The 17,473-nt window shown below is 34.9% G+C and overlaps 1 protein-coding gene across 1 annotated transcript; it reads right to left on the minus strand.

Moving 5' to 3' along the window:
• Window positions 1–15,303: 15,303 nt before the first annotated feature.
• LOC140841384 (gibberellin receptor GID1B-like) lies at window positions 15,304–17,264 on the minus strand. The gene is made up of 2 exons (XM_073208748.1): window positions 16,972–17,264; window positions 15,304–16,588 (listed from the first exon to the last, which is right to left on the minus strand). The coding sequence occupies exons 1-2, from the start codon at window positions 17,008–17,010 to the stop codon at window positions 15,593–15,595; spliced, it is 1,035 nt and encodes a 344-aa protein (XP_073064849.1). The 5' UTR covers window positions 17,011–17,264; the 3' UTR covers window positions 15,304–15,592.
• Window positions 17,265–17,473: the final 209 nt, after the last annotated feature.

A 17,473-nucleotide genomic window follows, 5' to 3' on the forward strand; every position in this document is an offset into this window, starting at 1 on the left:
TCTTATTTATAGACATGATCTAACTGGAGAAACAAAAAAAATTATGAAGAGACATCAGTCAAACAGATGCAATTAATTCATCGAGGATGAGATTCTCTTACTTTTTTTACTTATATTCCTTTATTTAGGGGGAATGTCGATCTTAATTTGGTTAACTGATAAGACAATTGTCAGTTGGTCTTCAACTGAACTGATTCAGTTTTCAACTGATCACTCAGTTATTGCGTTAACTAATATTACCATATAGGTTAACTGAATATCGATAAAAATTCTACGATAACTGATGTAACTGTAAAAATTACGCATATAATTATGTCATTCTTTGTACAGTAATTGACAACACGGCCCCACATAGTCCAACTGATTTGTATTCACGATGACACACATTTTATTCAAATCAATCTTGGACCGATACGTGTCCAAAAAAAATTGAACAGTCACCAACACAAGTAATTTTTCCCTCTCCCTTTCAATTTCTTTACGAGCATTACTAACTCTCAGAGCAAATTAAACACATAGAGTTTTTCTTCCTCATAGATATCCAAACACTCAGAAATGGCAAACCAAACACCCGCTCATATTCTAAATGTAATGGCTATTGACTTTGAGTCATAAAGGATGAAGTTGTTCGAAGCGTTTTTCTCAAATTAGAAGCAGTTGAACTGAAGAAATTTCTGGGGTTATCAACTCAAGAAATTTATCTCGAGGAGATTCAGGATCTATATGCCAATAGCTTCATCTCTGCTGATGGTAAAATCCCAACAACCGTCAACAGTAAGTTGCTGATAATTGAAGAAGACTCCTTCAGCAATTTCTTCCAACTGCCTTCTAAAGGCTTAGCTCACTTTTCTGAAGTGAAAATTTCTGATATTGAGGAGATACATATCTATTATCTGCTAATGGAAGGAAAATCAAGTTTTTCGATCCAAAGATATAAATAAAGCCAGAGATTCAGTTACTGGCTGATATTGTGGCCAAGGGTGTACTCGCCAAGGCAGGCTCGTTTGCTGCCCTCACCCTTGAAAAATTTCAGTTATGACTGTTATCATGACTGGACTGAGACTGAACTGGTCAGCTATAATTTTCAACATCTTAAAGAACATGCTTCAGTCCTCCAAATAGTCCAAGGGTTTTTTTTGTGCCACTCAGCTACCTTCTAAAAAACAAAGGTTTGATGGATGACTCTGCTGAAAATTCATCCAAATTCAAGGTCTTCACTGCCAAGAATGTAAAGTCAAGAAGGAGATTGGGTCGCAGGCAGCTCCCAAATCAGTCAAGAAGACCAAGGATTGGCTCAGAAAAAGGCAATCAAGAGGAAATTGATTGTCAGTGAAACCGAATCGGAGAAAACTCCATCTCCGAAAATCATGAAGAAGCAAGGTCCCAAAAGACCAAACCAACTGCTGCTGTGGAAGATTTTCCCGGCTGAAATATTAAAGTCAGCTGGAGCTGAACAACCAATCAGTGCTATACCAATCAGGGCAGTTCTAGTTTCATCTTCAACTGAACATCAACAACTTGCTCCAACTGATTCTTCAAAGAAAACTATCACCGAATCTGGTGATAACCTGAAACAAGTTGGAGTGAGAGCACCACTCATCACTATCACTGGTCCAACTTCACCGCCTTTTACCCAATCAAAGGGAGTGATGATATATGAGAAAGTGGATTCAATTATGTAAGGGCTTAGAATTTCTCATACCCTCACTGACCCAAAAGGTAAGGGCAAGTTGATTGACGAGATCAGACCAACCAACCCGATTCAAACTCATATTGATTTGATATGGAAGAAATAAATGAGTTTTTTGAATCGAAGTTGAAAGTGTATGATCAATAGGTCAGATTTAGGACTGAAGTGTTTGCCAAGCAATTGCAGAAAACATCGGTTTTGAACAAATTCATCACCTTGGAAACAACAGTCTTAAAGACAGTTAAAGCTGCAACGATTGCTCCAACGCTGGAGAAGAGGAATTATTTCTTTGATCTGATGCGTGTCAAGAAGCTTCTGAAGTCAAAGCTCAGCTACGCATGAACTATGATCCTATCAGTCCAACTGCCTACAATGACAGAGCAGTTTTTTACCAGATGGACTCGGATCTCTTATCATTGCATATGAAGATCAAAGATTGGGAAATGGATCAACAGTTTTATATTCTAGTAAATTCCTAAAGTTCACCCTCAGAGGATCAGGCCGAACCTTCGACAAATCAATCAGAGCCAACCAAGGAAGCAATTGCTCAACAAACTGAGCAAGTAACTCTATCTTCTTCCAAAGATGCTCAACCGTCATCTTCTACTCCTAAATCTCCTGCAGCAGGTCTTCAACTATACACCAATGCTGAGATGTCACCGTAAAATGTATATGAAGTAATACAATCAGTTTCCACTAACATACAGCTGAACGTTTTAACTGATGAACCTGTTGGAGACCAGAACATAACTGAACAATCAGCCTCAGAGGCTGTTTTACAAGAACCTGAAGAACAAGTTCAGTCGGCTGCCACGACTGAACAAGTAAACCAAGATGACATGGCTCGGTTGCACTCAGAACAAACAAAAGATGTGTCAGTGCCAACTAACGAGCCAACTGAAGTGCCAGCTGATAAACCAACTAAAGAGCTTACTAGCTCAACTGCTGCTCAACCTTCCACCTCTGCTGAAGACACTCATCAGGAATTGGTTGAAGATACTATTCCAGCATTAGTTCAAACTGAAATTGAATTAAAAAAATTAGCCTTGGTTATTTTCGATGACGAAGAAAAGGAGAAAGAAAATGATCCATCTGAATCTCTATATCTTGAAATACCAGTGGCTGCTGAAATTATGCTCGAAGGAATTCAGTCCGATTTGCACACTCTTATCTCAACCATTTCGATATGAAATCAACCCAATTTATTCACAGATTAAAGATTGATTCAACAAAGGATAGTACTTTGAAGAGCCTTAACCAGGTCATCAAAGACATTAATAATTTATTCATCCTAGTAGATCAATTGAAGAAGGACAGAGTGACGGTTCCCGCTCTTTTCCAAACTCAAGACATGCTCATAAATCACATTAATTTTGAGAAAACAAAAATGACAAAGAGAAAGGATTTGATGCAGGAACAATTGCTGAATACTATATCTCACGTCACTTCAGAGGTCTGTAACTTATAAAATAAAGTTGATGATGTTAACAAAAAGGGGGAAGAAGAACAACAGCAGCAGCTATCTAAGAAGAGACCAACTCAACCAACTGATCAAGGACCAGCTGATAAAAGAACCAAGAAATGAAGAACAGTTCGGATCAGTTAGAAGACAAACTCTATATTCTGTTATTAGTCTTGGCAGATTTTCAGTCAGAAAAAGATTGTTTTGTTCTGAGATTCTTTATTCTTCATTCTTTGTACGAATCTGTACAGTGAAAGATTTTTCAATAAAAGATCATTTTATCTACAAAAGTCCAGTATGATCAGTTCATAAATTCTAAGTTTTGTCAAACACCAAAAAGGGAGAAATTGTTGGAATTGTAATTTCGGAGTTTGACAAATTGAGCGTGAAAAGATTGAAGAACTGGTCAAGACAACTGAAGATAACTGAACTGAAGATATGTAATTGATAGTTGCCCGAACTGAAGATTAATGAACAAATTATTAAATGCAACTGAACTATTCAAAGCTAACTGAAGTTGTGTAGTCAACTGGACGATCAGTTAAGACTGATCAGTTAATCCTATCAACTATGAAGAATCAACTGATAAATCAGCTTGACATGTCATCAGTTATGAGCGAAGCCAACAACCGACAATTTGTACAAAATTAGTTTGCTACTTATAGTAGGAATGCTGCATTTCAGAAAAGCTACAGCGTACGATTGTCAGAAGAATGTTGACGTGTCTAACGGATATAAAGATTCAAACGCATTCATTGTTACCGTTGGAGAACAAAGCCTATAAATAGCCGAGAAGATCAGCTGAGAAAATAGTTAGAAGAACACACATTCATTCTTGAGTTACACAGTCAGATACGAAGTTGCCAAGTTAGCAAGAACTCTGCGCATATTAATTATAAGTTAACCTTCGAGGTAAAGCTCTAAAAAGATCACGTTTATCATATATATCCATAGCTTTTAGGCTATATTTTGATCTTAATCAACAAACATTCATTGTTGTATTATTCAATCTTTCAGAGAGTAGTTGTGCTTAGAAATTACATCAATTGAATATTGATAAAATTGTATTGATACTAAGAGTTTTAATTTTGTCGATGTTAAGTCCAAACTGAAGAGGGTTTGTACAAAGTGTTGTATAGATCAAAGTCTTTTAGTAAACATCATATTCTCGAGATAGAAGAGGTGACGTAGGAGCGTTTGAAGTCTCCGAACATCCACGAATCTTGCATTCTTTATTCTCAGTTTTATTCTATCTTTCATTCAGTTTATTTCCGCACTTTCATTAATTAACTGATTGACATTGACAACAAGATTCGCGAATTCAGTTTATCACTAAACTGATTCATCCTTTGAAAAATTGTGAACATTGTTAAGTGTTTATTTGACTCCCCTTCTAAACACTTTATCACACCTAACTGATCCTAACAAAAACCATGTTCATTCAAAGTTCTCCTCTATCTACGTTGTAATAACTCAAATTCGATGCAGATATAATCCAACAGAATCAGGACATTGCTCATCATATATTACACTAAAGAATTGAGGAACGTCATATAAGAATATACCAACATTCAGAGACAGATAATGAAAATGCATCGGGTTGGGGTTCAGGATTTGATATGCCCTCAAAATGATATGCATGCATACGGTCACCAATGTCGGTATGAGATGGACTAATATCAGCAAATGTGGCATTCCCATCATCAATCTCATCTTCATCTGTTTCACTTGCAATTATATCAGTTTCAATAAATATCTCGGTTGTGTCAAGGTAAATATCTAGTTACAACTCACACGGTCTTTTTTCTTCATGTACGACAAGTGTCAGTACATTACCCGATCGACCAGTATGTCTATTATGTGAACAATCGATATCTGCATGATTTCTGTCAATTGAGTACCATTCTCTTGCACCAAAATCTCATCCTCGTGTGGAAATCGGCCAACAAAAATGTTCTTCTACGATGCCCATAATATATCGATCACATTCTCTAGTACAAGACTCCGAATTAGAATGATTTTCATCTATTGGTCTGAAAAAACACCAGTAGAAGTATCCAGCTTCAACAATAAATCCCACTGAATTGAACCCTACAATTTCACATTGGATGTATGATTCAGGAACCTCACCGTGTACATTATGCTCGATGCAATATATTTCAATATACATTTCAATACATTTCGTTAGTATAATCCACCATAAACTGTAAATTGTTGTCATTGTTAATGTCAAAAAATACTTTTACACTATATGACTTGTCCATGTAGGAATATTTTTTTGAAAATTTTAAGTTAAATTCTGAAATTTCAATATTTTAAACTGGTAAATTTTCTTGAATTCACGAAAATTAATAGATCGCGTACTCGTGTTTCCCTCAACGTTGTGGTAGTATATTTTATAGTGTGATGACCTATAATAACATTACCACCTACGAATAAAAGAATCAACACACTATCAATTCCAATATAAAAATTAAATAGGTCATAAAAATAAAAAGTTGATAATAATTTTTTTAATTTACAATTGCATAAAAAATATGGAATATCATAAAATAATACATACTAAAATTAGTTTACATCACACACCAGCACCTTCACGAGATTTGGGCAAGGAAAAATTCAGCAAAGCTCCATCCCCGTCGCTCCGTCAACGTCCCTCGCGTCAACGAATTTTTTTCAGACGTAAATTACGCAAAAGCACGGCTTAATTCTCCTTTTTCTCATCTGTCATGCCATAATATATGTTTGATGCATGTTTGCATGAAAAGCATGTTGGTTTTTTAATTATTTTCGTTTTTATGTCATGCTATGTCAAAAACTAATGATTTCATAATCCAAAACTTGTGTTACTGATGCATGAAGGGGCTACCAGCATAGGGATATCAGAATGGACGAATTTTAGAGGGTTTAATGGCCTAGACAAGGTTGCACAAGGGCTGGACATTGAGGGTATCTAGGTTGCACGAAAATTAGAATCCTTTGAGGAAAGGACTCTTCGGCTAGGATTCCTTGTTGGTTACGCTTTATAGTTACTATTAGAGCATGACTAGAAGACCCAAGATGGCTGCAGGATGATCCCAAGATGTCGGCACGAGGGTTGGCTCGATGGCAAGGACGATCGCATGAAGTGAGGAAACCATGCGCATGTGCATGTGTGATCGGGTTTGTGGGGATGGGCTTCCAGGTCCTGTAGGCTCGGTCCAGTAGGGTCTGTGGCTCCAGTAGGGTCCTAAGCTGGCTGCACTAGGGATGGCTCGAAGGCAGGGACGATCGCGTGAGAGTAGGGTGACATGTGAATGCTTTAGATGATGGGTTGAAGGGTGAGGCTTCTAGGTCTTCTAGGCTCGGTCCAGTAGGGTCCATAGGGGTTCAGTCATGGTCCTAGGAAGGGATCATAGGGGCTGGTCGAGTCGCTTGAGGCCTAGGACCAAAAATTACAAGGCTAGGGTGGCTAGGGTTTCAAAGGAATAAGAACAGAATTTCATTAGGTATCCTAGGCTGTTAATGGGTTTTAATTGGCTTGATTTGGGTTGAACATGGTTTAGTTAGGTGTTATTAAGCTATGGTTCAAGTTTGGTAAAGTTTGGTTAAGTTTCGAGTCAATACGAGTCAAAATCGGGATGTACGTCTAAGCTTTAAAAACGATTTGGGAAGTTAGTCGAAAGGCATAATTTTACACCTAAGGAATATTCATGGGAGTGTTTTAAGGTTATATGTTAAGTTTTGAATAATTTGGGATGTCGTTTCGAGGTCTAAGGAAAAATACGAAAAGTTATGCTTTTAGGGTAAAACGGTCATTTTACACCTGAAAAATGTTAGACATCCTGTCAGTTCCCTGAATGCTTTAAATAATATTAAAATGTTTATTTTAAATGTTTATGAAATTTTATGATGAAAAGTTAACGTTAAAAGACGTGTTGCATGCTGGGTTTAAAAGAAAAATGTTATATATATATATATATATATATATATATATATATATATATATATATATATATATATATATATATATATATATATATACACATGAATTTTTATAAGTGATGAATATATGAAACATTGGGCGAGGTGAAGTGATTGTGACTAATACGATGAAATTATTTGAGATAACGTGAGGGGAAATGCCCAGAGGGAGCCCGTTTACGAGAGAAGGCCCCAGAGGGATCCCGATGATCGTATTTACATCAACATGAAATGATGATATGTAAGGCCAAGGCTCAGTTGACAAGTGAGAGTGTCGCTGATGTCCCCGCGGTCCAATACTGTGGTTATATATATATATATATATATATATATATATATATATATATATATATATATAGATCCATCGACCTTCAGCGGATACGAAATAGACCTAGTATACCATGATAAATGAGCCTATCTTGCTACAAAAGTACATATATCAAATTAAAGGCCTTCTAAACCTTATTTCTACTACACAAAACGCACGCACACCACAAGGAAAAATATTAGGACTCTTCATCAGCCATCACACGGCCACATACATCACACACCAGCACCTTCACGCGATTTGGGCAAGGAAAAATTCAACAAAGATCCTTCCCCGTCGCTCCGTCAACGTCCCTCGCGTCAATGAATTTTTTTCGGATGTAAATTATGCAAAGGCACGCCTTAATTTTCCTTTTTCTCATCTATCATACCATAATATATGTTTGATGCATGTTTGCATGAAAAGCATGTTGGTTGTGTAATTATTTTCATTTTTATGTCATGCTATGTCAAAAACTAATGATTTCATGATCCAAAACTTGTGTTACTGATGCATGAAGGGGCTGCCATCATAGGGATATGGGAATGGACAAATTTTAGAGGGTTTAATGGCCTAGACAAGGTTGCACAAGGGCTGGCCATTGAGGGTATCTATGTTGCACGAAATTAGAATCCTTGGAGGCAAGGACTCTTCGGCTAGGAGTTTTTGTTGGTTATGGTTTCTAGTTACTGTTAGAGCATGACTAGGATACCCAAGAGGGCTGCAGGATGGTCCCAAGATGTCGGCACGAGGGTTGCCTCGACGGCAAGGACGATCGCATGAAGTGAGGAAACCATGCGCATGTGCATGTGTGATAGGGTTTTAGGGGCTGGGCTTCTAGGTCCTTTATGCTCGGTCCAGTAGGTTCTATGGGTCCAGTAGGGTCCTAAGCTGGCTGCACTAGGGATGGCTCGAAGGCAGTGACGATCGCGTGAGAGTAGGGTGACATGCGCATGCTTTAGATGATGGGTTGAAGGGCTGAGGCTTCTAGGTCTTCTAGGCTCGGTCCAATAGGGTCCATAGGGGTTCAGTCATGGTCCTAGGAAGGGATCATATGGGCTGGTCGAGTCGCTTGAGGCCTAGGACCAAAAATTACAAGGCTAGGGTGGCTAGGGTTTCAAAGGAATAAGAACAGAATTTCATTAGGTATCCTAGGCTGTTCATGGGTTTTAATTGGCTTTATTTGGGTTGAACATGGTTTAGTTAGGTGTTATTAAGCTTTGGTTAAGTTTCGAGTCAATACGAGTCAAAATCGGGATGTACCTCTAAGCTTTAAAAACGATTTGGGAAGTTAGTCGAGGGGCATAATTTTACATCTAAGGAATATTTATGGGAATGTTTTAAGGTTTTATGTTATGTTTTGAAAATTTGGGATGTCGTTTCGAGGTTTAAGGAAAAACACGAAAAGTTATGCTTCTAGGGATAAAACGGTTATTTTACACCTGAAAAATGTTAGACGTCCTGACGGTGCCCTGAATGCTTTAAATAATATTAAAATGTTTATTTTAAATGTTTATGAAATGCCCCAGAGGGAGCCCGTTTACGGGAGAAGACCCCAGAGAGATTTCGATGATCGTATTTACATCAACATGATATGATGATATGTAAGGCCAAGGCTCAGTTGACAGGTGAGAGTGTCGCTGATGTCCCCGCCGTCCAATACCGTGGTTACATGTAGATGGATCCATCGACCTTCATCTGATACGAAAGTCACAATTAAAACGATTCAAATTCAATAAAAGGGAAACATATACGTATATGACGAAAAGAAAAATATTTATGATGAAAGGAAAATAGTTTTATGTTTATGCATATCCATGAAAAGCTATTTTAAATAAAGTATTTTCAATGTTGCATGTGGACGTATATGTAATACTTGTTATCATGATTAAGGTTTCCTGAGTCAATAGACTCACTATGTGTGATCGATATAGATGAGCATGATGTTGATGTTAATGAGGAATTTGATGGTTGATTTTGCTGGACTGAAGGCGCACACAACCCGAGGACCAGAACTAGTTTTTTCGCACTTACGTTTATGATTTACGCTAAATTATTTGAGTTACTTTTAAGATTTTTGTGAATTAGGATGCTTTTGAGAGGTTTTTGAGGGGATGCTAGAATTAGTTTATATTTTGAAATGTTGTTAGTTTAGGTTGGTTGACGATTTACGATTTTCGTTTTGAATTGAGTTCCATTGAATTTTCAAATGATGGTTGGTTTTTTTATTTTTAAAAAATTGGTACAATGTTATTTTTAAAGTATATTTATATTTATAGTAGTTTCGGCCGATTAATTAGAGGAAAAAAATTATTACTTTTTAATAAAAACGAGTAGTGAATGTTTCAATACTTATATAATAAATTTTATATTATTTGTATAAAATACATATACTGCAATAATAAATTTTTATATATACTACCTATATAAAGCAACAACAACAATTATAATTATAAGTATTATTATTATTATTATTATTATTATTCTAAAATAAGAAATCGTATTTCTTAATTGTATAGTTAATGATAATACGAATAATAGTAAAGTAATAATAAGTTTTGATATTATGCATGTAAAATAAAACAATAATAAAATAAATTAATTGTAATACTTATTTGTATTTAATAAATTAAGAGCAAAAATAATAATTATTTATAATTAATAAATTTTATATTATTTGTGTTAAAAGAAATTAATTGTAAACTAATTTTTCTTTATACTACCTAAATAAAACAACAACAATAATTATAATTATAAGTATTATTCTAAATTAAAAACCGTATTTCTTATTTGTATCTTATAAGTTAATAATAATAAAATAATAATTTTTATAATAATAGTTTTGATATTGTGCATGTGAAATAAATAAATAAATAATAATAATAATAATAATAATAATAATAATAATAATAATAATACCGAGCAATAGGCCTAGACTTTTAAAATATTGTAAATAAGAAATAGATAATCATCTTAAAAAAGAATTTTCTAGACTTGTTATAAATTATAAACCACTTAATAAAACATTAGAATGGATAAGAAATCAATTACCAAATATAAGATATTTACTAAACATATTATTTAAAAGAAAAATATTTTCATCATTTGATTTAAAATCAAGTTATTATCACATTCTTCTAAAAGAATAAGATAAATATAAAACAGCTTTTACGGTTCCATTTGGACATTATGAATGAAATGCTATGACATTTGGATTAAAAAATGCTCATATGGGGTTTCAAAATATTATGAATGAAATCTAGAATCCATATATAGATTATATCATAATTTATATAGATGATGTTCTTATTTATTTTGATAATAATGTTTAACATATTAAACATCTTAATATATTTATTCAAGCCACTAAAAGACAGGTTTAGCTGTCAACAATAAAAAAGTAAAACTTTTTCAAACTAAGAAAAAAAAATTAGGCCATTATATTGAAAATGGAATAATGATTCCTATAGAAAGATCAATTATTTTTGCTGATAAGTTTCCTGATAAAATCACTAATCTAAATTAGTTACAAAGATTTCTTGTTAGCGTTAATTATGTAGTAAATTTTTATAAATATCTTGCTGAAGATTGTAAATTATTATTTCAAAGGTTGAAGAAAAATCCTCAACTATGGACTAATAGTCATACTCTAACAATACAAAAAAAAAAAAAGAATTAAAGAACTTCCTTGTTTAGCTATTGTTAATCATAAAGCATTTAGAATAGTCGAAATGGACGTCTCTGACATTGGATATGGAGGAATATCAAAACAAAAAATAATGATGAATCTAAAGAGATTCTTGTTAAATATATATCGGGAAAATGGAATAACACTCAAAAGAATTATTACACAATTAAAAAAGAAATTCTTTCTATTGTTAAACTAAATTTGGAAGTGATATTTTAAATAAAAATTTCTATTACGAGTTGATTGCAAATCAATAAAAGATATTCTTTTAAAAGATATAAAAATTATAGCATCTAAATAATTTTTTGTTAGATGACAAGCTATATTAGCAAGTTTTGATTTCGATATTATACATATCTCAAGAAAACCTAATTCTTTATCAGATTTTTTAACCAGCGAATTTTTACAAGGATCTAACCTGGAAGACAGTCTTAAAAAGACAAGTAATGGGGAAAAAACCTCTGAATAAAAAAAGAATTAATACAAAAAAAGATAATATTCATTTGACAAAGGATAAGTTGGCAAAAACTTGTGTGAGACGGTCTCACGGATTATATTTGTGAGACGGATATTTTATTTGGGTTATCAATGAAAAGTATAATTTTTTATGCTAAGAGTACTACTTTTTATTGTAAATATGGGTAGGGTTGACCCGTCTCACAGATTAAGATCACAAGAGACTCACTCGGATAAGTTTGATTCTATTACAGAATTTGCAGACGATGATACTGCCTATGACATCGAATACTATCATAATGCAATATTTGCATTAAAGGTTTCTAAAGATGACCTTAAATATCCATATATACTTAACCATTTTAATTATAAACTTGATATGTAAGATAATGATTAAATCATAATATATATTCAAAGATTAAATTCACAAAATTTATATTAATACTTATCTCAAAGTTCAAAATCAAAATTTTACCTGAAAAAGTATAATCATAAATAAATAAAGTAGAGGTTTCAATCAAACTGGAAAGGCAAACTTAATTTGGAGCATAAATACCTTATATGTTAAAGTAAAAACTAATATTGTGTTGTTCCAATAATTAAATATTTTACTTGCTCGAACATAGGAATATGCTTGCTTGTTTTTCAACACTTCAATCAATACATCGCTCTTAAAATTCATATAGAAACAATTTGAAGGATGTCAAAAGCAAACGAATGATACATTCAAAATTTAGTTCCACACGAACGAAAAATGATGAAATGAAGACAAATGTTCAATCTAAACGTTCATCAATTATATAAGCAAATTTTATAATCTTCAGTTAAAAACATGTCATTTAGGGCATCCACAGCGGTGAATATTATCCTTGCCATATCATCCAAATATTTTCTCCGTTGAAATATTCACCATTGTATACCATTGAATTGTGTGCCACAACAATACCCGATTACTAATTTGTAACCGGATATTGTAATTTTTTTTTAATTTCTTAAAACAAGCGTGATTGAGATGCGCTTGTTTTTTGGGTTGTGATGGGTCGAGCTTCTTTGTTTTTTTTTGTAGAGCTTTTTTTTTTTTGATCGGGCTGAGTCGAGGTGGGGTCGAGGTGAAGGTCTTGGGTCGAGACCCAAGATCTTCACCTCGACCCAAGCTCTTCACAATTGTGAAGATCTTCACAAATGTGAAGATCTTGGGTCTCGGCAGCTTGGGTCCCCAAGCTCCTCACAATTGTGAAGAGTTTGGGTGGGTCGAGGTGAAGCTCTTCACCTCGACCCAAGCATTTTTTTTTTCATTTTTTATTATTTATTTAATTATATTTAATTGTTATGTGAAATATAAATGGACAATTGAATGGAATATGCACAACGTTTTTTTCTTTGATCAATTAAGAACGTTGGATTTTGAACGTTGGGTAATATTCAAATATTTGGTGTACTTAAGAAAACCAAATATTTAATAGGTTATGCAAATATATGGGCGTGTGTACTTAAGAAAACCAAATGCAACTGACATCGCTCGTTTGCTTGAAATGCATGAGCAAAGACATGGTTTCCCTCGCATGTTAGGAAGCCTTGATTGCATGCATTGGGCTTGGAAAAATTGTCCGGTCGCGTGGAGAGCCCAGTACACTCGAGGAGATCATGGCTACCCAAAAATTGTGCTTGAGGCAGTTGCATCAGCCGACTTGTGGATATGGCACGCCTTTTTTGGAGTAGCTGGGTCTCGTAATGACATCAATGTCCTTAACGAGTCACCTCTTTTTAATGACGTCTTGAAAGGAAATGCACCAGATGTTAATTTTGTTGTGATGGTACACAGTATACTAAAGGATACTACTTAACAGATGGTATATAGCCGGAATGGGCCACTTTCGTGAAGAGTTTCTCATGCCCACAGGATCCCAAAAGAATGAAATTCAAAGAAAGACAATAGGCTGCAAGAAAAGATGTTGAACGGGCATTTGGGGTTCTCCAAGCTCGTTGGGCAATTATAAGAGGCCCAGGGAGATATTGGTTTATGGATAAATACAAAGAAATCATCTATACATGCATTATCTTACACAACATGATTGTTGAGGACGAAGGTCATGCAAGTTGAGGACGAAGGTCATGCAATATCAATGTGGGATTTAAAAGAACGAGATAATTTCATAGCCAATCAAGGTTCAACCACAGAATTTGACAAATACCTTCGAAGAAATACCGAGTTACGTGATAGTCATATGCATCATCAGCTTCGTCACGATTTGGTTGAACACATTTGGGAGACATGTCGTCGTGATGAATGAACGACTGGTGTATTTGACTATATGTGTGGTTTGTAATTTCTGTTTTAATGTCTTTTTTTAGTATTTTCGTGAATTACTAGTTTTCAATTATTATTATTATAAATGTTGTTATATGGTTTGTAATTTTTTATTATTAATGTTATAAATATTTTATTATAAATTAGTTATTCAAAAATAATCGTTATAAACTTTCTAGTTTTATATTTCAATAAAAATATAATACTAAATAATAGATAAAAGTAATTAAAGTGGTTAAAAGATTTTATTTAAATGAAAAAAAAATATTAATTAAAGTGACAGTGGGACTCATAAATATTTGGTTGGTGTGATATTTTATTGTGAAATATGAGATATTTGAGTAGAGAAATATTTGATTGATGATGTGGATTATGACGTCCACAGATATTTGAAGGAAATATTTGTGTTATTGTGGATGGCCTTAGCATGACGTGCTAATTGGTTAAAAAGAAAATACGTCATTTCGCATGCATGATTTGTACTAATCGATGTGATACATCTAATCATTATGTCATGTCAATTTTAGTTTATTTTTTTAATAATTTAGATAGTCACACTGTTTTTTAAAAAACAAAATCAACAAGTCACAACGTCCTAGCTATCGACCTGATACGATAGATTATTAACTTTTTCAAAAATATCTTAGTCATTTAACTATTTCTTATATTCATTTTAAACCGAGAAAAAGTTATTTGGACTTTGGAGTCACATTTTATCATGGTTCGTGTGATTATTTGTGACGAGTTCTTTGGTGGACGAGACAAGTATTTATTGGCATATCCTAATTATGGCCATAATAGGATTTCGTGGTCCACCAACAGTTTATTTTTATTTCTCATTAGTTTTGTTGGCTTTAAGGTTGCTAATTGGGACATAGTAGTTCATCTTGCATGGGATCCTTTTTCGAGGACTTGGGATACATGGTATTCAATGTGGTATACATTTGAAAAACTTTATATTTTGGCAATCAGATTTTCCTTTTCATAGACTGGAACTCAATTTATTTATTTTTAACTAAAGATAACTTTTTAAGAATTTCTAAAAATAACAAATAAAAGAATAAGTCATCTTTCCTATAATTCTTAAAGATCATATGACCCACAAAGTCGTCAAACACACTACCAATTTGTGACAAACTCTGCAGCTAACGGTCGAAGTTTGAATCGGTCGCTTGTTTCCGCAACATGTGAGGAAAAGTCGCCGCAACTCTACGTGCTGGGGAGATTCAGATAATGGGCTTGAGTTAAACCTACCGTGCACACCTTTGTGAGCACCGATGAGGTGTGGATGCGCAATTTTTCTATATTTCATCACATCCAATGGGTGAGTGACATCTCATCGGTGCTCACAAAGGTGTGCACAGTAGGTGTGCAGGATATCAAAACTATATATATATATATATATATGTGTGTGTGTGTGTGTGTAAAATGCAAAATATATTCTGGTGTGTATATAAGCATCTGCAGATACAAGATCTCCATGTATTGAATTACATATATCATAGTATTCTAATAGGAGAGCAACTGATGATAACTCGAATATCGCGGACTTGAAACCGAGCGGTCCTGCCTTTAAATCCATGAATGCTAAGAGGCAAAGTACTAACTACTCTAAAGGAGTAACCTACATGATCATATAGACTATGAGAGAGAGGGGGGGAAGAACCCACAACCTTCTGTTATATGTGACTGACTTGTGGTTAAAGTTATATTAACAGTTAATACGAATGAATGAAAGTTTTGATCTCATCCATGAGGGAACGGAAGTGTTCGTTGTTAGGCAAGAAATAGAACCCTATCGTCGCCTTTTCGAGGTAAAGGAGCTTCACTTCTTGGTCATATTTCTTGAGTCCTTCCACATAAGCTAGTTGCCAATCTTGGAGAATATCCAATCCCGCCACGACGACGAGGCTTTTAGGCAGTTTAAGACCCTCTAAACTTCGACTCCTCGGGCCGAATACATTGCAAGCCGGATGGTCCCTATCTTCTCCTTCCGGTAAATAAGCTCTCCAATACCAATCCCTGTCTTGAACCTTCACGAAGTACTTCCCATCCAATCTTTGCTCCGATTCAGTCCTCTCCTCCCCACCAAACAATGGATGCAAAAGCACATTACCCAATACTTCCACACCCTCCTCTGCCGCACGAACTGCAACACAATGTGCGATATTACCACCCGAACTATCGCCCGCTAAAAAGACGTGAACTTTGGAGTCTTTCCCACTTCTAAGCCATGATCTTGATTGAACCCACTTAAGAGCCCTCCATCCATCGTCACACGCAGACGGGTATCTGTATTCTGGCGATCTACGATAATCCACCGATACCACAGCCGCCTTACAAGTGCTAAGAATCCGTCGACAGAATGTATCGTATATAGCACTATTGGCCGATGAATGAACAAAGCTTCCACCATGGAAGAACACAATCACGGGTACTATCTCTGCGTCGTTCAACGGCTTTTCGAGTTCTGTGATCGACACCCGTTGAGCCTCAATTTCACCGGCAGGCAAATAAACTCGGTTAAGGAGGGTCGTGGCACGATCAATCACATCAAAAGAGTAAACCCCATCAACAGGGATCGCGTTCGCTGGAACTTTTCGATCGAGAAACTCGTTTAAATCGCGATTAAAGGTTCCGTCCGGGCGGCGAAGCATATTGTAAGCGAGCTTGAAATTGGATATGAGGATCCAAGTGTTGAGCGGAACCACCCTCTGCACACGAAACAGTCGTGGCACAATTAACATCGGTGGAATGTTAGCAATATATTTAGCACGTAATTCAAGAAAAACTGCAGAGAGAAATTTGATCCATTATGCACAAGCATCCAAAATCAGAAGAAAAGGAAATCACGGACACTGATCTTATCCATAAAAGGAAAACAGATTAAGAAAAAAGAAGTGATACCAGCTAAAAAATAAAATCCAAACAGACCCAGAAAATCAAAGGAAAGATTCAGCTGTTTCACAACAAATCAAACCATTTTCCTCGTCATTCATGAACAAAAAGTTCGAAAGTGTATTAAATCTGAGAAAAACGAAGCAGACTCTCTCAGCTCAAGTAGCCCGTATATACCTACATACATATAATGAATTACCTGCGATTCATTTGCATTCACTTCATTACTGCCTGCCATGGAAAAGTTATTTTTTTCTTCAACAAACACTTTCAAACAAATATGTGTAATCTATTTTCACCCCCGAAAAATTCGAACTTCTGGAAAATGTTCGTTCCTTTTGCCCGGAGGATGGTCTCCCCCGACAGTGGAGAAATTGCTTCACAGATCACGCACAAATAAGTCTTAGAAAGATCACCAAAGAATGAAAGGATCATAGTCTCATAGATCAAAATATATATGTCCAATTTGGCATTTAGATACATACATACAGATGGCAGTATATATATATATATATGTTGTGTAATAAATAGGAAGCAAAGGAAACGACGGAAAGAAAGCGGTGACGAGAGAAACGACAAGTTGGGGCGGCCGCTTTAAAATATATTTAAGTAGGACTCACTTATTAATAATTATTAAAAAATTGTATGGCTAAATATTATTATTTTAATATTTTTATATATTTATTTTTTATTTTATATAT

The sequence above is a fragment of the Primulina eburnea genome, chromosome 9, assembly GCF_022965805.1.
Source record: "Primulina eburnea isolate SZY01 chromosome 9, ASM2296580v1, whole genome shotgun sequence".
Classification (NCBI taxonomy): Eukaryota; Viridiplantae; Streptophyta; class Magnoliopsida; order Lamiales; family Gesneriaceae; genus Primulina; species Primulina eburnea.